Source organism: Oncorhynchus tshawytscha, linkage group LG19 (assembly GCF_018296145.1).
Source record: "Oncorhynchus tshawytscha isolate Ot180627B linkage group LG19, Otsh_v2.0, whole genome shotgun sequence".
Lineage (NCBI taxonomy): Eukaryota > Metazoa > Chordata > Actinopteri > Salmoniformes > Salmonidae > Oncorhynchus > Oncorhynchus tshawytscha.
Genome location: NC_056447.1, coordinates 4794498 through 4810074, shown reverse-complemented (window position 1 = coordinate 4810074; position 15577 = coordinate 4794498). Strand labels below are relative to the sequence as shown.

The following is a 15577-nucleotide window of genomic DNA, read 5'->3' as shown; positions in this document are numbered from 1 at the left end:
ACCGTCTGTAGGAGCGAATCATTTCTGTGAACGAGGTGGTGTACCTAATAAACTGGCCACCGAGTGTACACAGAGCAACCCTATTTGAAATTGTATTTCTTTTCTGGTCCCAAGGTGGTTGGAAGTCAGACGTTGAAAGAAGCAACGAGACCCGTCAGAGTAGCCGAGAGTGACGTGGATGTGAGTATGAGCCAGCAGCATTCCGCATTGCTTACACATGCACCCCCACAAATGCGCGCACACACACACAGACACACACACACTCGCTCTTTCTCTCTCTCTCTCTCTCTCTCTCACAACCCTCAACGACATTTTCACTCCATCTCTTGTCCCAAGGGAAATGTTTAGAGTTTTAGCTTCAAACCTTTCTGGAAGGGTAGGTACAGAGATGAGACTGATACACTGACTACCATAGACCCTTAAGGGGATAGAGTGAGCGATAAAAGTCTAATAAAATAAGTCATTGAGGATTTAGTGAGTCTTTCAGTTCTATATTAGCATTTTTCAAAGTCAATTTCTTCTCCTTTCAGAGTGTAACTACTCCAAAAGGAGTTGAAGAGTGTAGTGTTGACAGCTCCGCACGTTTGCCCTTTAACAATTTATAAGGAGTGTTTTTCTCCCATCTGCACTGAATATTTCACTGCGTCAACCAAGCAATATTACTGTGAAGACATCACCACAAAGAAATGACGCACAGAGTGGCAAATGAAACGTAAACACTTATGCTTTGTGCCTTTGGAAAGATACCATGTGACCATAATCTAGCTATTTTCTCTCGTTTTCAAAACCACAGACAATTATTCTGCAACTTTGATGGAATACTATTTGTTCACGTCGTGGGGTTGTGATCTTTACTGCCCTCCTGAGATGACCACTGTCCACAAATGGCCCGTAAATTGAGAAATGAAAATCAAGCTGATCCATCCTTTGTCATGTTTGAGTTTCTTACCCTGTGTCCCAAATGGCACCCTTTTCCCTATACTCCTTTTGACCAGGGCCCCAAGTAGTGCCCTGTATAAGTACTAGGGTGCCCGTTGGTGACGCACCCTTAATCTGGGATTCATTTAGGAGGACTCAAAGGTTCCGAGACACTTTGACAAAAGGGTGGCGTATTTGCGTAAAGGGTTTGCTCTGCATAATTATCAGCTAATGAGACAGGAGAGAGGGATACGGACACACTTACGCAGGTAGACTTGCACACACACACACAAACAGGTGCGATGTGAGAGGGGGACGATATGCATGTACATGGAGGAACGTGACGCGCACACACTGTAGGAAACCATAGGATAGATTGGTCTGTAACAGCCCTCTCGCTGTCTCTCTATGTCTCTCTGTCTGTCTGTCCCTGGCCTACAGGTGAAACTCAGTCGGTTATGTGAGCAGGACAAGACCCTGAAGGAACTGGAGGTCCGGATCTGCTCACTAAAGGAGGATAAGGTACTGACACTTCATCTCTATAGTCATGTGTGTCTCACTGCATTTGGGTCTGTTTTGAATTTATCAGCCAAGGAATCAATGTCAAGTCAATGTGTGAGGTAAAAAAAAAAAAATTTAATTCATGATTCCAATTTAAAGGGTTTTATTTCGTTTTTTTTCTTTCGCTTTGACAAAAAAAAATTAATTGTCGTGTGCATTTCCCGAGTTGAACTGGAATTGACCTCGACTCTGCGGTCTCTGATATTGACCTCCTAACCCCTGACCCATCAGGACAAGCTGGAGTCGGTGCTGGACGTGTCCCACCAACAGATGGAGCTGTACAGAGACCAGGCAGCCCACCTGGAGAAGATAGCCTACCAGCAGAGACTCCTACAGGAGGACGTGGTGCACATCAGGGCCGAGATCTCCAGCGCGTCCACGGTGAGATCATCCCAGACACACCTGAACTTTAAGCCTGAGCCTTACCCGTGCCTGCGATGTTTAAGCCCTGCCTTACCCAGGCCCAATTTGCTTCTGCCAAATTTAAGGCCCCCTTTTGGCCGAAATCAGAAATAACTTATTGTGTTAGTAAATCCGTTAGCTGCTCTTCTCGGTCTGTCACAGGCTCGCTGCGCGCGGGTCGCTCTGCATGCGCGCTGCTCATGACGCCTCGGGGAGTGTCTGTGAGTATCCATGGCAATGGCTCGGCTTGCTCTGCTCCGTGAAGAGACGTGAGAGCGCAGTTAGCTACTTTTCGTCACTCTAAACTCCGACAAAAACTCACGGAACGTTATTATTTTCTGTGGAATGTTCTCTCCTTCTCTTGTATTATGACGAGGTTGAAGCACTGCGTTATGATCCTAGTCAGATGTGACTGTATTGCCCAGTAGAGCACGAGCAGATGACTTCGCTTTCAGAATGTTACCGATCAATTTAGTGATGCCCGAGCCCTGCCCGTACCCTGGTTATTGATGAAAAAACGGGCCCCACCCGGCCCTAACCCGATCTACGTCAGGGCCCGTTGGAGCTCGGGTCGGGTAGCAATCAGTCAATCGAATGTATTTATAAACCCCATTTCAGCAGATGTCACAAAGTGCTTATACAGAAACCCATCCTAAAACCCTAAACCGCAAGCAATGCAGATGTAGGTGTGTGGTTCTGGCCAACACATATCACTGTATATGTTTACGGAAACTGTCTTCCTCTGCTGCCTCATGTTATATGTAGGAGATGGCCCGGGCCTGGGAGGACTACAGCAGGCTGGAGAGCTCTGTGGAGCAGTTGAGGGCCGTGCTAGAGGCACACATGAACCACAGCGCCACCCCTCAGGTCAGAGCCGGTACTGCACCCCAGTGCTGTGCAGTGCTGCTATTCCACTCGATGGGGACAATGTCCACAGGCGTGAACAGAACATTGAGTTGTTATTCACTGTTTTGAAGCGTGTACTGTAGATGGGGTGGGTCTACTGGGAAAAGCCTGTTTGTTGTGTGTGTGTATATAGCACAGTAGGAACCAGCTAAGATGTTTGTGTGTGTGTGTGTAGCAGGAGAAAACAGAGATAAAGCGGGAGCTGTGGAGGATAGAGGACGTGATGGCAGGACTGAGCTCCAGCAAAGCCAACTACAAGATCACAATCGACTCAGTGCAGAACCCAGGTGGGAGAAATCACCGCCCGCCCACTGTGTTTTACCATATTTTACTCAATTCAATTCAGATCAAACAACTTGATTCGTCCCCTTGGGGGGATTCCCAACTACAAAACGCCACATGGGAGACAAACGACTAGGGTAGCTTTCCATGGCAAAAAGACTAATCTCTCCATACCATGTGCTCGTGTTACGAAACCAACTGCACCAAACTACCTCCATATCCTAACACTTAACCATGACAGACCAACCACACAGAGACCTTCATTTGTCTCCTGTGTGTGAAGTTGACGTCTTCATTTGTCTCCTGTGTGTGAAGTTGACGTCTTCATTTGTCTCCTGTGTGTGAAGTTGACGTCTTCATTTGCCTCCTGTGTGTGAAGTTGACGTCTTCATTTGTCTCCAGTGTGTGAAGTTGACGTCTTCATTTGTCTCCTGTGTGTGAAGTTGACGTCTTCATTTGCCTCCTGTGTGTGAAGTTGACGTCTTCATTTGTCCGTGTCTTTCTATCCTCCAGAGAGGAAACTAGTGGCTTCAGTGCCGGACCCTGCAGTGCCTTCGCAGAGCGCGACGCCCCCTGTAGGGGAGGTTAGGCCCCCTCCTCGCAGCTCCTACACGCTGCCTCACAACCCCGTGCCAAAATGGGTGAGTGGCAGTTGAGTTTGTAGATCTGGGTATGCTGGGGGATGTTAACCTAGACATGGACCACAGTGGGGTAATAATAAGTGTCCCATCAAAGTCGAGCTGTGTGTGGGTTTGGAACTACTGTACAAAGTGATTTTTTTTTAAACAAACAAATGTTTGAAGTAAATGAGTTGAACACTTGACCGGTGCTGTGCAGTGTCAGAATTCATGAAACACATTTAACAGTAAAGCTGAACATGAAACCTAGATAGCCCTGAGTAGAATGACTCCCTTCTAATCAGTGGTTGTCTGAAAGCGTTTCCAGCTGACAAATCCTTGATTCCTCCCGCTTCAAGGTCCCTCCCCCTCAGGCTTCTTCCTCCAATGAGCTTTGAGGTACTTGACAATAAGAACCAATTGTGACTGACTTCCTGTATGGGTGTGGCTCTGGTACAGGCAGAAGATGAGGCTCCTCCCAGACCACCCCTGCCCTGCCTCTACGATTATGAAGACCCGCCCCCCGCCATCCCACCCCTCCCCAAAGAGGCGACGGTGGTAGTACGACACACGTCGGTTCGCGGGCTCAAACGCCAGTCGGACGAGAGGAAGAGGGACCGAGAGAGCGGAGGGTGTGTCAACGGAGACTTTAAAGTCAGGACAAGCCTTTTATTTACACTTATTTTGTTATTGATTGTGAAGACGAGCCTTTGCTGTGCTTGCTGTGCTTGCTGTGCGTACAACAGTGCTTTTATCGGGTACCGCTTGTGAAGTTGAACGGTCCATGGCGGCACTTACGGTATCAAAACAAACACTGCTGTTTTCAGCCATCGCCATCGAAGCCATATATCAGCAATATCATTCTGTCACTCAGCCGTGTTGACGCCCTCAGCATTGAAATCTCACTGAGGAGATGCATCAAGGCTGCATTCTATTCCAAAAAGCTGCCCTCTTCCCTCACTCACTAATCTTCATGCTTCTGAGAGACCTGAAGAGGCAACATAGCGGGAATGAGTGGCTAACACACCTTTTCCAGTCGTCTCTGAAGGGGAGGCAATGAGGGTTGAGGGAAAGGCAACAACTTTTTTTAAGTGGAATGCAGCCTTTACCTCATTGAGAGCAAGATGTATTGTATTGAGTAATAAGTTGACTCAAACCTCGCTGATCTAGTTTGTGACAACTGCAGTATGATTGTGTGTCAGGTGGAGCTGCGGTCATACCTGAGTGAACCAGAACTGCCAGGGACGGGCCAGAGCAGCACAGGGTCTGAGGGGGACTACCAGACCCTCCCAAACAAAGGTATTGTCAGCTAGCTTGCATTTCAGACCTGTGGATATGCTGTCCTTCCACTCTTTGTCACTCCGTGTCTCTTCGGGGCAGTGGTGCTGTGTCAGAATGGGCCCCACCCACCCCCCCAGGCATACCACAACAGTGTTTCCTGTTTCCTGTCCGTAACAGGTCTGTCGGGCTCATCGCCGAGGCTGAACCAGTCCAGTAACATCTCCTCCTACGTGACCCTGAGGAGGGGAGCGGCCGCCTCTGCAGAGAGGGTGAGTCACCAAACAGAGCCTGCTCTGGTCAAAAGTAGTGCACTAGGTAGGGATTAAGGGGAGGGTGAGTCACCAAACAGAGCCTGCTCTGGTCAAAAGTAGTGCACTAGGTAGGGATTAAGGAGAGGGTGAGTCACCAAACAGAGCCTGCTCTGGTCGAAAGTAGTGCACTAGGTAGGGATTAAGGAGAGGGTGAGTCACCAAACAGAGCCTGCTCTGGTCGAAAGTAGTGCACTAGGTAGGGATTAAGGAGAGGGTGAGTCACCAAACAGAGCCTGCTCTGGTCAAAAGTAGTGCACTAGGTAGGGATTAAGGGGAGGGTGAGTCACCAAACAGAGCCTGCTCTGGTCGAAAGTAGTGCACTAGGTAGGGATTAAGGAGACGGTGAGTCACCAAACAGAGCCTGCTCTGGTCGAAAGTAGTGCACTAGGTAGGGATTAAGGGGAGGGTGAGTCACCAGTCACGACACAGGGGAAGGAACGAGATATGAGCTTTATCCAAATCCATCAATCAATCGTATTTATAAAGCCCATCAGCCGATGTCACAAAGTGCTGTACAGAAACCCAGCCTAAAACTCCAAACAGCAAGCAATGCAGGTGTAGAAGCACGGTGGCTAGGAAAAAACTCCCTAGAAAGGCAGGAATCTAGGGAGAAAACAAGAGAGGAACCAGGCTCTGAGGGGTGGCCAGTCCTCTTCTGACTGTGCCGGGGTGGAGATTATAACACCCTATTTGCTATTCAGTGCACTACGTTTGACCGGGGCCTATAATTCTCTGGTCAAACGTAGTGGACTATGTAGGGAATAAGGTGACATAAGCCGTGCGGTAACCTCTTCTTCTTCAGGAGAACATTCACCAGACCGATTGTCTGTCTGCGCAGCACTGGGACGATTAGTTTGTTTGTTTTTTGCTTGCTGTTTGCGCGGTGTGTTATAGGGACCACACCTCCGTTGGCGACTTCTGGCTCTGTTTGCAAATTACGTCCAGCACTCTGTTCAGAGGTCCGCGGAGGCAAAACCTACCGGTCAAACCTACCGGCCTTTACACATACACTACAAACACCACCGAGCTGTGGGGCGTACGTCTAACTCGACTAACCTGGGAGCTTCGTTTAGTACTTTATCCTGAGACTGAAGAGGAATTAGTGTTGAGGATTCATTGTTGTTTTTCTTTCTTCCTCCTTTCCTTTACCCCTCTTCATGTCACACCCCTATGTCACGACCCATCTCATCTCTTTCACTATGTTTCTCTCTCCTCCTATCTTCATCTCTTTCTCTCTCTTTCTATCCTTCTCTCTCTCTTTCTATCCTTCTCTCTCTTTCTATCCTTCTCTCTCTCTTTCTATACTTCTCTCTCTCTTTCTATCCTATCCTTCTCTCTCTCTTTCTATCCTATCCTTCTCTCTCTTTCTATCCTATCCTTCTCTCTCCTTTTCCCCTTCTTATGCCCTCTGTCCCCCTCTCTTTTTCTCTCTCTCTCCCTCTCTTTCTCTCTTTCTCTCTCTCACACACTCTCTGTACCAGGAGAGACCTAAGAGTGCTTTGGAGCAGCTGTACTCCTCTGGCCAGCAGCCCCAGCCTCTGGCCCAGGCCCCCCGGGGCCGCATGAGCGCAGAGGAGCAGCTGGAGCGCATGAAGAGGCACCAGAGGGCCCTGGTGCGCGAGCGCAAGAGGAACCTCAGCCAGGGAGAACGCCACTCCAACACTGCTCATCGTACCTCCTCCTCCACCAGGGCTCTCTCCTCCACTGACCTGGGCTCAGTACGTTACCCCCGCAGCAGAAGCAGGGACCACTGCCACTGTCGCGCCCCCGCCGAACCCCCCACATAGGCGCCGCCGCAATTGCTAACATGCTAACATCCCCTACTCACCCTCTCCCCCATGTGTAACCAATGGCACTAACATCAGTAAGCGTTAGCATCGTGCTAGCACGCGAAGGGCCGGTGGGACTGGATGGGACAAAGCCGTGGCTGGCTGGGCTTATAGAGCGGTTGGACTGTGCGTGGTGGAGGCTGCTTGGGAGAGTAGGGGAGGGGATATCTGTCGAAGATGGGGACTGTAAAGACAGAGCTGTTTCCCATATTAAGGTGTATGTATGGGTTGTGTTTACCCGATCACTGGTGCCCCCGTGCGGTACTTCACTGACACACACTGAATGTATTTCAAGGAGAAGAAGAGGGGGATTGGCTACAGGCATAGCTCTGCCTTCCCGCTCTGTCACGAGAAAAGAAAAGCCCATTCTATGTACATTAGTATTTATTTACTGAAGGATATTTTCAGTAGCCTATAGATTTGTAAAATTATATTTTATAGAGATTTGATAAAATGAGGGATGGGGAAATGTGTATCATTATTTGAACAAATCAACTCGGTGGGAAGTGGCACAAATCATTATCAAACCGCCCTCCTCCCTCCATCTTTCAAATGATATGAATCGAATGAAATCAAAGTGCCTTTAGTTCCCGCTGAATAATCATTCCTCTTCTCACAAGATTCACCTTCAGCCTCACCTTTTTCCACCCCGTTTGTCTTATGGCTATGGCACAGAATCCCATTGAAATGAGCCTTCCGATAGTTGTCTTACATCTGTTTGAAGTTTGTTGTGCGTGCCAACGTAGGAGAGTCAACCTTACGAAGACTAATTTAACCATCTAATATATTATCTAACACACAGTCTTAACCAGATTGCTGTGAGATCATCAATACCCTCAAACTCCTTGCTACATTTGCCATCAACCCAAAAGCTCCTACTAACATTTGGGAACACGTAGTTCAACTCCTGCTGGTTACTAAATTTCATTTTGTAACGCTTCACCATAATAGCCAAGAGATTTTAGGCTCCCTCTTTTTTGGGGGGCATTAGAATCATTTCTTCCCCACCGTGACACACTAAACAGTCGCTTATTCACAGCATTTAGTTTTTAGTTTCTGCTACATCGACATTATCACAGCCTTTTATCACAAAGACTTTTGTACTTAACTGTGGTTGATCGCTACAACGGCCTACTTTTCCGGTCAAGGTCATAGTGAGAGAGTATTAAGCCTATTTGATCTGCTTCACTGCAAATGAAAGGACAGGGGTGGGGGAGGGGTAAAATGGCTGCCGCCAGCTTACCGTCAAGGCAGGTGTAAATTCCACCATGTTGCTTTTCCCCGTCCCGATTGATTGATTTTTTAGCAGCGAGGATGTACAGAAAATTGCACAGAGAAAAGAAGTCACTTACAGACACTAGCGAATGCTAAATTATACTGAGGCAACGCACAGCTCCTTCACGCCTGTTATTTTCCAATGTAGAGATTTGCGCTCGAGAATAAAATCATTTTGCTTCAAAAAACTAAATAAAATCACCTCTGGCTGTGTGTTTCCATTGATGAAAATGTAATGCATGTATTTTCCCTGTGGGGGGGTCCTCTGTCCAGTGAGCACAATAACGCATGTGATGCACTTTCTCCTCACATCATGGGAGGCCTACACGCACTGGAGTGGCAATGATGCATGCATGGGTTTGAGGGCTAGGACACACACATAACAACACACATACAGTACAAACAGATATTTACTCACAACACAAATGTGTTTATGTATGTGTTTGGAAAAGCAAATGTGTATGTGTGTGTGTGTGGTAACAGGTTAATCAGTACCCTTTTGGTGGTTGCTTCTTTATGTTGCTGTCATTAATCTAATAATGAAATCCTCTTTCTGGTGATCCTGAAAACAATTAAATGCAATGAAGTTGCTGGTGGTGGAATGGAGACGCCGTAGGGACGTCCTGTGGTGACAATGCAGAAGCCAAGAAAGACAAGATTTCGGATGCATGGTCCTCACTCCTCAAGACTCCATTTGTTCCCGCAACACAGAAGCTGTCCATCCTCATGGGACTAGGATTTGTGCTGTGAAATCAGCTCCAGATACAATATACATTACTTTACGGGTTTTTTCTCTGGGTTCTACACAGGGTGGTCCAATCTGTGCTGGTGTTGTCTCCTAGTGTGAAATAAGAAGTAAAAAAATACTTTTTAATTTGCCTCTGAAAATCAACCAGATGAAGTAACTGTTGTGTCTGTCGTCCCCCAGTGGTCAGATGAAGTAACTGTTGTGTTTGTCCCCCTCCAGTGGCCAGATAAAGTAACTGTTGTGTTTGTCCCCCCCAGTGGTCAGATGAAGTAACTGTTGTGTTTGTCCCCCCAGTGGTCAGATGAAGTAACTGTTGTGTTTGTCCCCCAGTGGTCAGAAAAAGTAACTGTTGTGTTTGTCCCCCCCAGTGGTCAGATGAAGTAACTGTTGTGTTTGTCCCCTCCAGTGGTCAGATAAAGTAACTGTTGTGTTTGTCCCCCCCGGTGGTCAGACGAAGTAACTGTTGTGTTTGTCCCCCCCAGTGGTCAGATAAAGTAGAAGTCGGTCTCCCTCGTGGTCAGATAAAGTAACCGTTGTTTGCCCCTCCACTAGTGGTCAGATAAAGTAATGGTTGTGTCTGTCTCCCCCTAGTGGTCAGATAAAGTAATGGTTGTGTCTGTCTCCCCCTAGTGGTCAGATAAAGTAATGGTTGTGTCTGTGTCTGACTTCCCCGAGTGGTCTGATAAAGTAACCGTTGTTTGCCCCTCCACTAGTGGTCAGATAAAGTAACTGTTGTGTCTGTCTCCCCCTAGTGGTCAGAGAAAGTAACCGTTGTTTGCCCCTCCACTAGTGGTCAGATATAGTAATGGTTGTGTCTGTCTCCCCCTAGTGGTCAGATAAAGTAACCGTTGTTTGCCCCTCCACTAGTGGTCAGATAAAGTAATGGTTGTGTCTGTCTCCCCCTAGTGGTCAGATAAAGTAATGGTTGTGTCTGTCTCCCCCTAGTGGAGGCGAGAGCAGCAGGACTTTGATTTGCAGCTGGTGCAGAAAGCTCAGGTGGAAGAGCGACAGGTTGCCGAGGGCCAGAGCGACGAGGGGCGGAGCGAGCTGAAGGAAAGGGAGAGGATCCAATCAGACGAATGGCTCTCGGTGATGGCCATGCCCACGATTGCCACACCCATGAGGGAGACGGACATGGAGCCCCTCGACTATGACCTGGATCTCAGTCGTGAGGTACGTTGACCGATGGCCCATCAGGATCTGGCGCCGAATATTCTCCTATCAATACTCTCCGTTATTGGTTGAATATTACATCTGTACACCTGTACACAAGTGGTTAAAGAGAAAGTTCAATATTTAAAAACTTAATGTTAGGTGGTTCCTGAAAGTAGTCTATGTGCCTGGAGAAAATGCTTGTTTTGTTTTTTTTAACTGTAAAACACTGAACTTCCCCTTTAATATTATGCAGTTCTGGTTTTGTTTTAGAGGAAAGACTGTAGCCTGCTGCACTCGTACTACTTCCCATTCACCACATACAATGACCTGATGCTTTCAACTACCTTGCCTTTATGGAGCCTTCGTAACTATACAGAGCCGCAAAGTATACATTTATCTAACCCCGACAGTGACCACCTAAACAGATGATTGGTGAATATTGTTCTAAGCCTGAATACGGATTTGTTGGTTGACTGGACATCTTCACTATGATTTGGTCTATGTAGCTTTCCAAGCCCCAAAAGGTGTCTATCCCAGAGCGCTATGTGGAGTCGGACCCCGAGGAGCCTCTGAGTCAGGAGGAGATGGAGGATCGTCAACGCAGAGCAGAACGCATCAAAAACATCCTGGCCAAATCCAAGTACTACTGACTTAGTTTCAGCCATTCAGTTCGTGTTGATACAATGAGGATGATGACAACGATAATCATATATTTTGTTTGATATCAATTCTCCTTATTGAGAAAAGGGTAACACTTTATTTGGATAGTCCATCTGTAAATGCTCTACAGCAGGGATCGTCAACTAGTTTCGGCCAGGGGCCAATTTTTTTTCTTGGGCGTATGGTCAGGGGGCTGGAACATAATTCAAAATCATTTGTAGACCGCAAATTGACTGCAAGGAGTCCGAACAGATACAACATTTGACTAAAACAGGATCATTTCAAACCTTGCTTACATTTCTATACAATCACATACATCTCTCTATTATGTATGGAAATACTTTGGAACACATTTCCAAAATTAAAATGACTTGGCGCTGATTTGCTGTTTTTTTGTGTGTTTTTTAAGTCTTTTATGTCTCGGGCCGGGCCGCCAGCTGGGGAACCCTGCTCTACAGATTATAAGCATCATTTCAACAGCATGTCTTGGGCCTTTCAGTAGCAACAGTATCAATCACATAATTTTCAAACAAGGTAGTTTATAGTCCATCTATGGATGTTCAACAATCTGTAGACCGTCAGCAGCGTTTTAACAGAATGCCTTTAGTCCTTCAGTAGCATCTCCACTGCGTTTCCATCATTTCAACATGCAGATGACGTGTTACTGATCGTCTGTAGATAGTTTGTAGAGCATCTACAGATGGACTCTCCAAATGAAAGTGTTCCCTAGAAAGGAAAACATTAACGGTATCGCAAGCACCATCTCATGGGTCCCTGGATCCTGTGCTGTGGCTGATTTGATAAAAAATGTACGGATTTAAACAGGGGTTCTGAAAAACCGGGTCCTGACTTGAACCTTAAGCAAACTACAAAAGCTTTTTAGAACCCACAACAAAAAAAGTTACCGCAATAATCATCTGTGTCCTAAATGGCATCCGTTTCCCTACGAGCCTTGGTCCAAAGCAGTGCACTATATAGGGAATAGGGTGCCATTTGGGACACTAGTTTCCTTTGTCCCTCATTGTTTTCCTTTGTTTCAGTCTCTCTTTTCCCTGATGTGTATTTCCCTTCCCTCCGTGTGTGTCAGTTTTCACAACATACACCCGTCGTCTGTCCCACTGAACTTCACTGATTTGGACATCGCCATGCAGCAGCAGGAGAGGATCATGACTGTGTCCCACGCCTTGGCCTCGGAAGCCTCCGTTAAGAGCAAGCAGTTCACAGGTCAGCTCATACATGCACATGCTTTAAACACGCACACTGCAAATGTGCATATCGCCCAGTTCTCTCACACACACTCATAGGTGACTCTATGTATACTCCGCGCGCACACAAACAAATAAACAAACCCTTTTCCCACTGAACTGCCTGCAGTATCTTTGATCCCATCATAACAATTAATTCCTTCATAAAACACTCCCCATTCTAAATTGGCGTGAACAGAGAATCCTTTAATATTCTTACGCAGTGCCTTCGGAAAGTATTCACGGCCCTTGACTTTTTCCACATCCTGTTGTGTTACAGCCTGAATTTAAAGTTGATTACATTTCAAAGAAATGTTGTCACTGGCCTATACACAATACCATAAAATGTCAAAGTGGAGATCTGTTTTTAAAAATGTTTACAAATGAAAAGCTGAAATGTCTTGAGTCAATAAGTATTCAACACCTTTGTTATGGCAAGCCTAAATAAGTTCAGGAGTAAAAATGTACTTAACAAGTCACATAATAAGTTGCATGGACTCTGTGTGCAATTATTGTGTTTAACATGATTTTTGAATGACTACCTCATCTCTGTACCCCACACATATAATTATATGAAAGGCCCTCAGTCGAGCAGTGAATTTCAAACACAGATTCAACCTTCACAAACACAGATTCAACCTTCGTAAAAAAAAGGGCACCTATTGGTAGAATTTTTTTTTAAAGCTGACACTGAATTTCTCTTTGAGCATGGTGAAGATATTAATTACACTTCGGATGGTGTAGCAATAAACCCATTCACTACAAAAAGACAGGCGTCCTTCCTAACTCAGTTGCTGGGGAGGAAGGAAACCCCTCAGAGATTTCACCATGAGGCCAATAGTGACTTTAAAACAATTACAGTTTTAAGATTGTAATGGCTGTAATAGGAGGAAACTGAGGATGGATAAACAACATTGTAGTTACTCAACAATACTAACATAATTGACAGAGCGAAAAGAAGGAAGGAAGCCTACAGAATAAAAATATTCCAAAACATGTTTGTAACGAGGCACTAAAGTAATACTGCAAAAAATGTGGCAAAGCAATTCATTTTTTGTTGCACAATCCAGGTGTGGAAAAAGCTCTTAGAGATTTACCCAGAAAGACTTACAGCTGTAATCGCTGCCAACGGTGCTTCTACAAAGTATTGACTCATGGGTGTGAATACTTAAGCAAATGAGATGTCTGTACTTCATTTTTAATATATGTGCAAACATTCCTAAAAACATGTTTTCACTTTTTCATTTGAGGTATTGTGTGTAGATGGGTGAGATTTTTTTATATTTTTTAATCCATTTTAATTTCAGGCTGTAACACAACAAAATATGGAATAAGTCAAGGGGTATGAATACTTTCTGAAGGCACTGTACTATCCAAGCAGAAGATACATCTCCTTCAGGCACTGTAAATATCTAGCAGGAAACCGAGGCGATCACTGTGCTGTTGATATATAGCCTCCCTTCAGAGAAGCCAAACTAGTTCACAGTAAACTATTTAGACATACTACTATGTGTGAGGCAGAGCCTGCGTCCTGATTCTCCCTTGTGCACTTGCACACTTTCTCGTATGGATTTATCAATGGTGGAAACTCCCTCCAGCCAATGCTTGCACACTCAACTGTCATAGAATTGATGTAAGTGTGCGCACATAGTCTGTGAAGGGTACAGCACACTCCGGGGTGAAGTTTCCCTAAGTACAGATCTAGGATCAGCTTTCCCTCCCCCAATCATGACCTTAACACACTAGTGGGGAATATGCAAAACTGACCCAAGATCAGTGTCTAGGGGCAACTTCACCATACAGCACAGTAACCGGACCCTCTCTCATTGTCCCTGGGTGTGCAGAGAGCGAGATGATGGGGAGATGAACAGATCTAGTGAAGGTACACCGCATCTCCTCTGAGTGTCGTGGCCTTAAGAAGCCTCTCTGTGATGTTTGTGGTGGCATAACTGTAGTCTTTAGGTGTCATTTCTGCTCTCACTAGATTGGATGTTTTGGTGGTTGCTTTCCTGAAGTGTGGTGGCTTTTCGCGTCCAAATGTTCTTGGCTCAAGTGTTTTGAATGTGGAAAGGTTGTGCCTCATTGTTTCCATACAAACACGTTTGGAAAATACTTGGGCTTTTTTAGAAAGATGGTTTAACTATCAATTGAAGGAAAAGTCTGTGTTTTCTTCCCCATTTCAGCCAAAGCTCAGCTGAGCTCTGACTGACCGTTGACTCAGATGCCAAGGCACCAACAGGACCTCCGTGTGGATGAAAATTGTTTGTGAAGTTCACTGACAGAAGTGATTTTGTATTAGGCTTTTTATTAGAGCTAAAACGAGATGTTTTGAAGAACCAAAAATAGTTATTTGAAACTACACTGCGTGTACCTAATGTTAAGGTTGAATTGGAGTTGTTTTTACATGCTTTTGCACTTTTATGGCGTGTTGTGTGGAATTATTGACACCTACTAGTTTTTGCAATAGAGAGTAATTAGCTGTTTTTTTTTGCAGTGTGGTCTATATTTTAAACAGAAATTTAAGTTCAATGTTTTCTAAGGTCGCAGAAAAGGAAATGTATTTATTTTGTGTAATGAAAGAATCTTGCACCAAATATAACTTTTTGTAGCTCAGCAATGCCACCTAATGCTTTGGCCAATCAACTGTATCATTTAAAAAGGACAGAAACCATACTGGTGTTTTATTGAAATAAAGGTTTTAACAAAACATGGTGTCTCTCACTATTTACGTTACATACTCTCCATGTGGATTCAATGTGTCAAATGAACTCGCCAAAAATAGAAACGCAACAATTTTACTGAGTTAGAGTTCATATAAGGACATCAGGCCCCAATCTACGAATTTTATGACTGGGCAGGCCTATCAGAATTTTTTTTCCCCACAAAAGGGCATTATTACAAAGAAATACTGTTTCATCAGCTGTCCGGGTATCAGACGATCCCGCAGGTGAAGAAGCCAGAGGTCTTGGGCTGGCATGGTTACATGTGGTTGTGAGGCCGGTTGGACATACGGCCAAATTCTTTAAAACGACTTTGGAGACATGGTAGCGAAATGAACATTCAATTATCTGGCAACAGCTCTGGTGGACATTCCTGCAGTCAGCATGCCAATTGCAACTGCACATTTTAGAGTGGCCTTTTATTGTCCCGAGCACAATGTGCAATGATCATGCTTGTTTATATGCCACACCTGTCAGGTATATGGATTGTTTTGGCAAAGGAGAAATGCTCATTAATAGGGATGTTGAGAAATAAGCTTTTTGTGCATGTGGAACATTTCTGGGATCTTTTTCACCTCATGAAACATGGGACCAACACTTTACATTTTCGTTCAGTATAGTTAACTATTTTCTCCCCCAGAATTCAGAACCTGAGAGAACTGTGGTGC

At 45.4% G+C, this 15577-nt stretch overlaps 1 protein-coding gene across 20 annotated transcripts in view; it reads left to right on the top strand.

Moving 5' to 3' along the window:
- Positions 1–14896, top strand: part of LOC112219188 (pleckstrin homology domain-containing family A member 7) — a 173528-nt gene extending 158632 nt beyond the window's left edge. For 15 of the 20 annotated variants that reach the window (XM_042301254.1, XM_042301250.1, XM_042301253.1 and 12 more), the window contains 14 exons: positions 115–180; positions 1360–1440; positions 1711–1860; positions 2647–2748; positions 2963–3074; positions 3583–3710; positions 4146–4340; positions 4889–4985; positions 5145–5236; positions 6760–6996; positions 10076–10303; positions 10792–10925; positions 12033–12169; positions 14373–14896. In XM_042301254.1, the coding sequence (XP_042157188.1) occupies positions 115–180; positions 1360–1440; positions 1711–1860; positions 2647–2748; positions 2963–3074; positions 3583–3710; positions 4146–4340; positions 4889–4985; positions 5145–5236; positions 6760–6996; positions 10076–10303; positions 10792–10925; positions 12033–12169; positions 14373–14398 (1785 nt within the window). In that variant the 3' untranslated portion in view covers positions 14399–14896. Of the gene's footprint in view, positions 1–114; positions 181–1359; positions 1441–1710; positions 1861–2646; positions 2749–2962; positions 3075–3582; positions 3711–4145; positions 4341–4888; positions 4986–5144; positions 5237–6759; positions 6997–10075; positions 10304–10555; positions 10926–12032; positions 12170–14033; positions 14072–14372 lie in introns of those variants that run through there. The other 5 variants (XM_042301252.1, XM_042301270.1, XM_042301266.1 and 2 more) reach the window with 3 other exon arrangements.
- Positions 14897–15577: the final 681 nt, after the last annotated feature.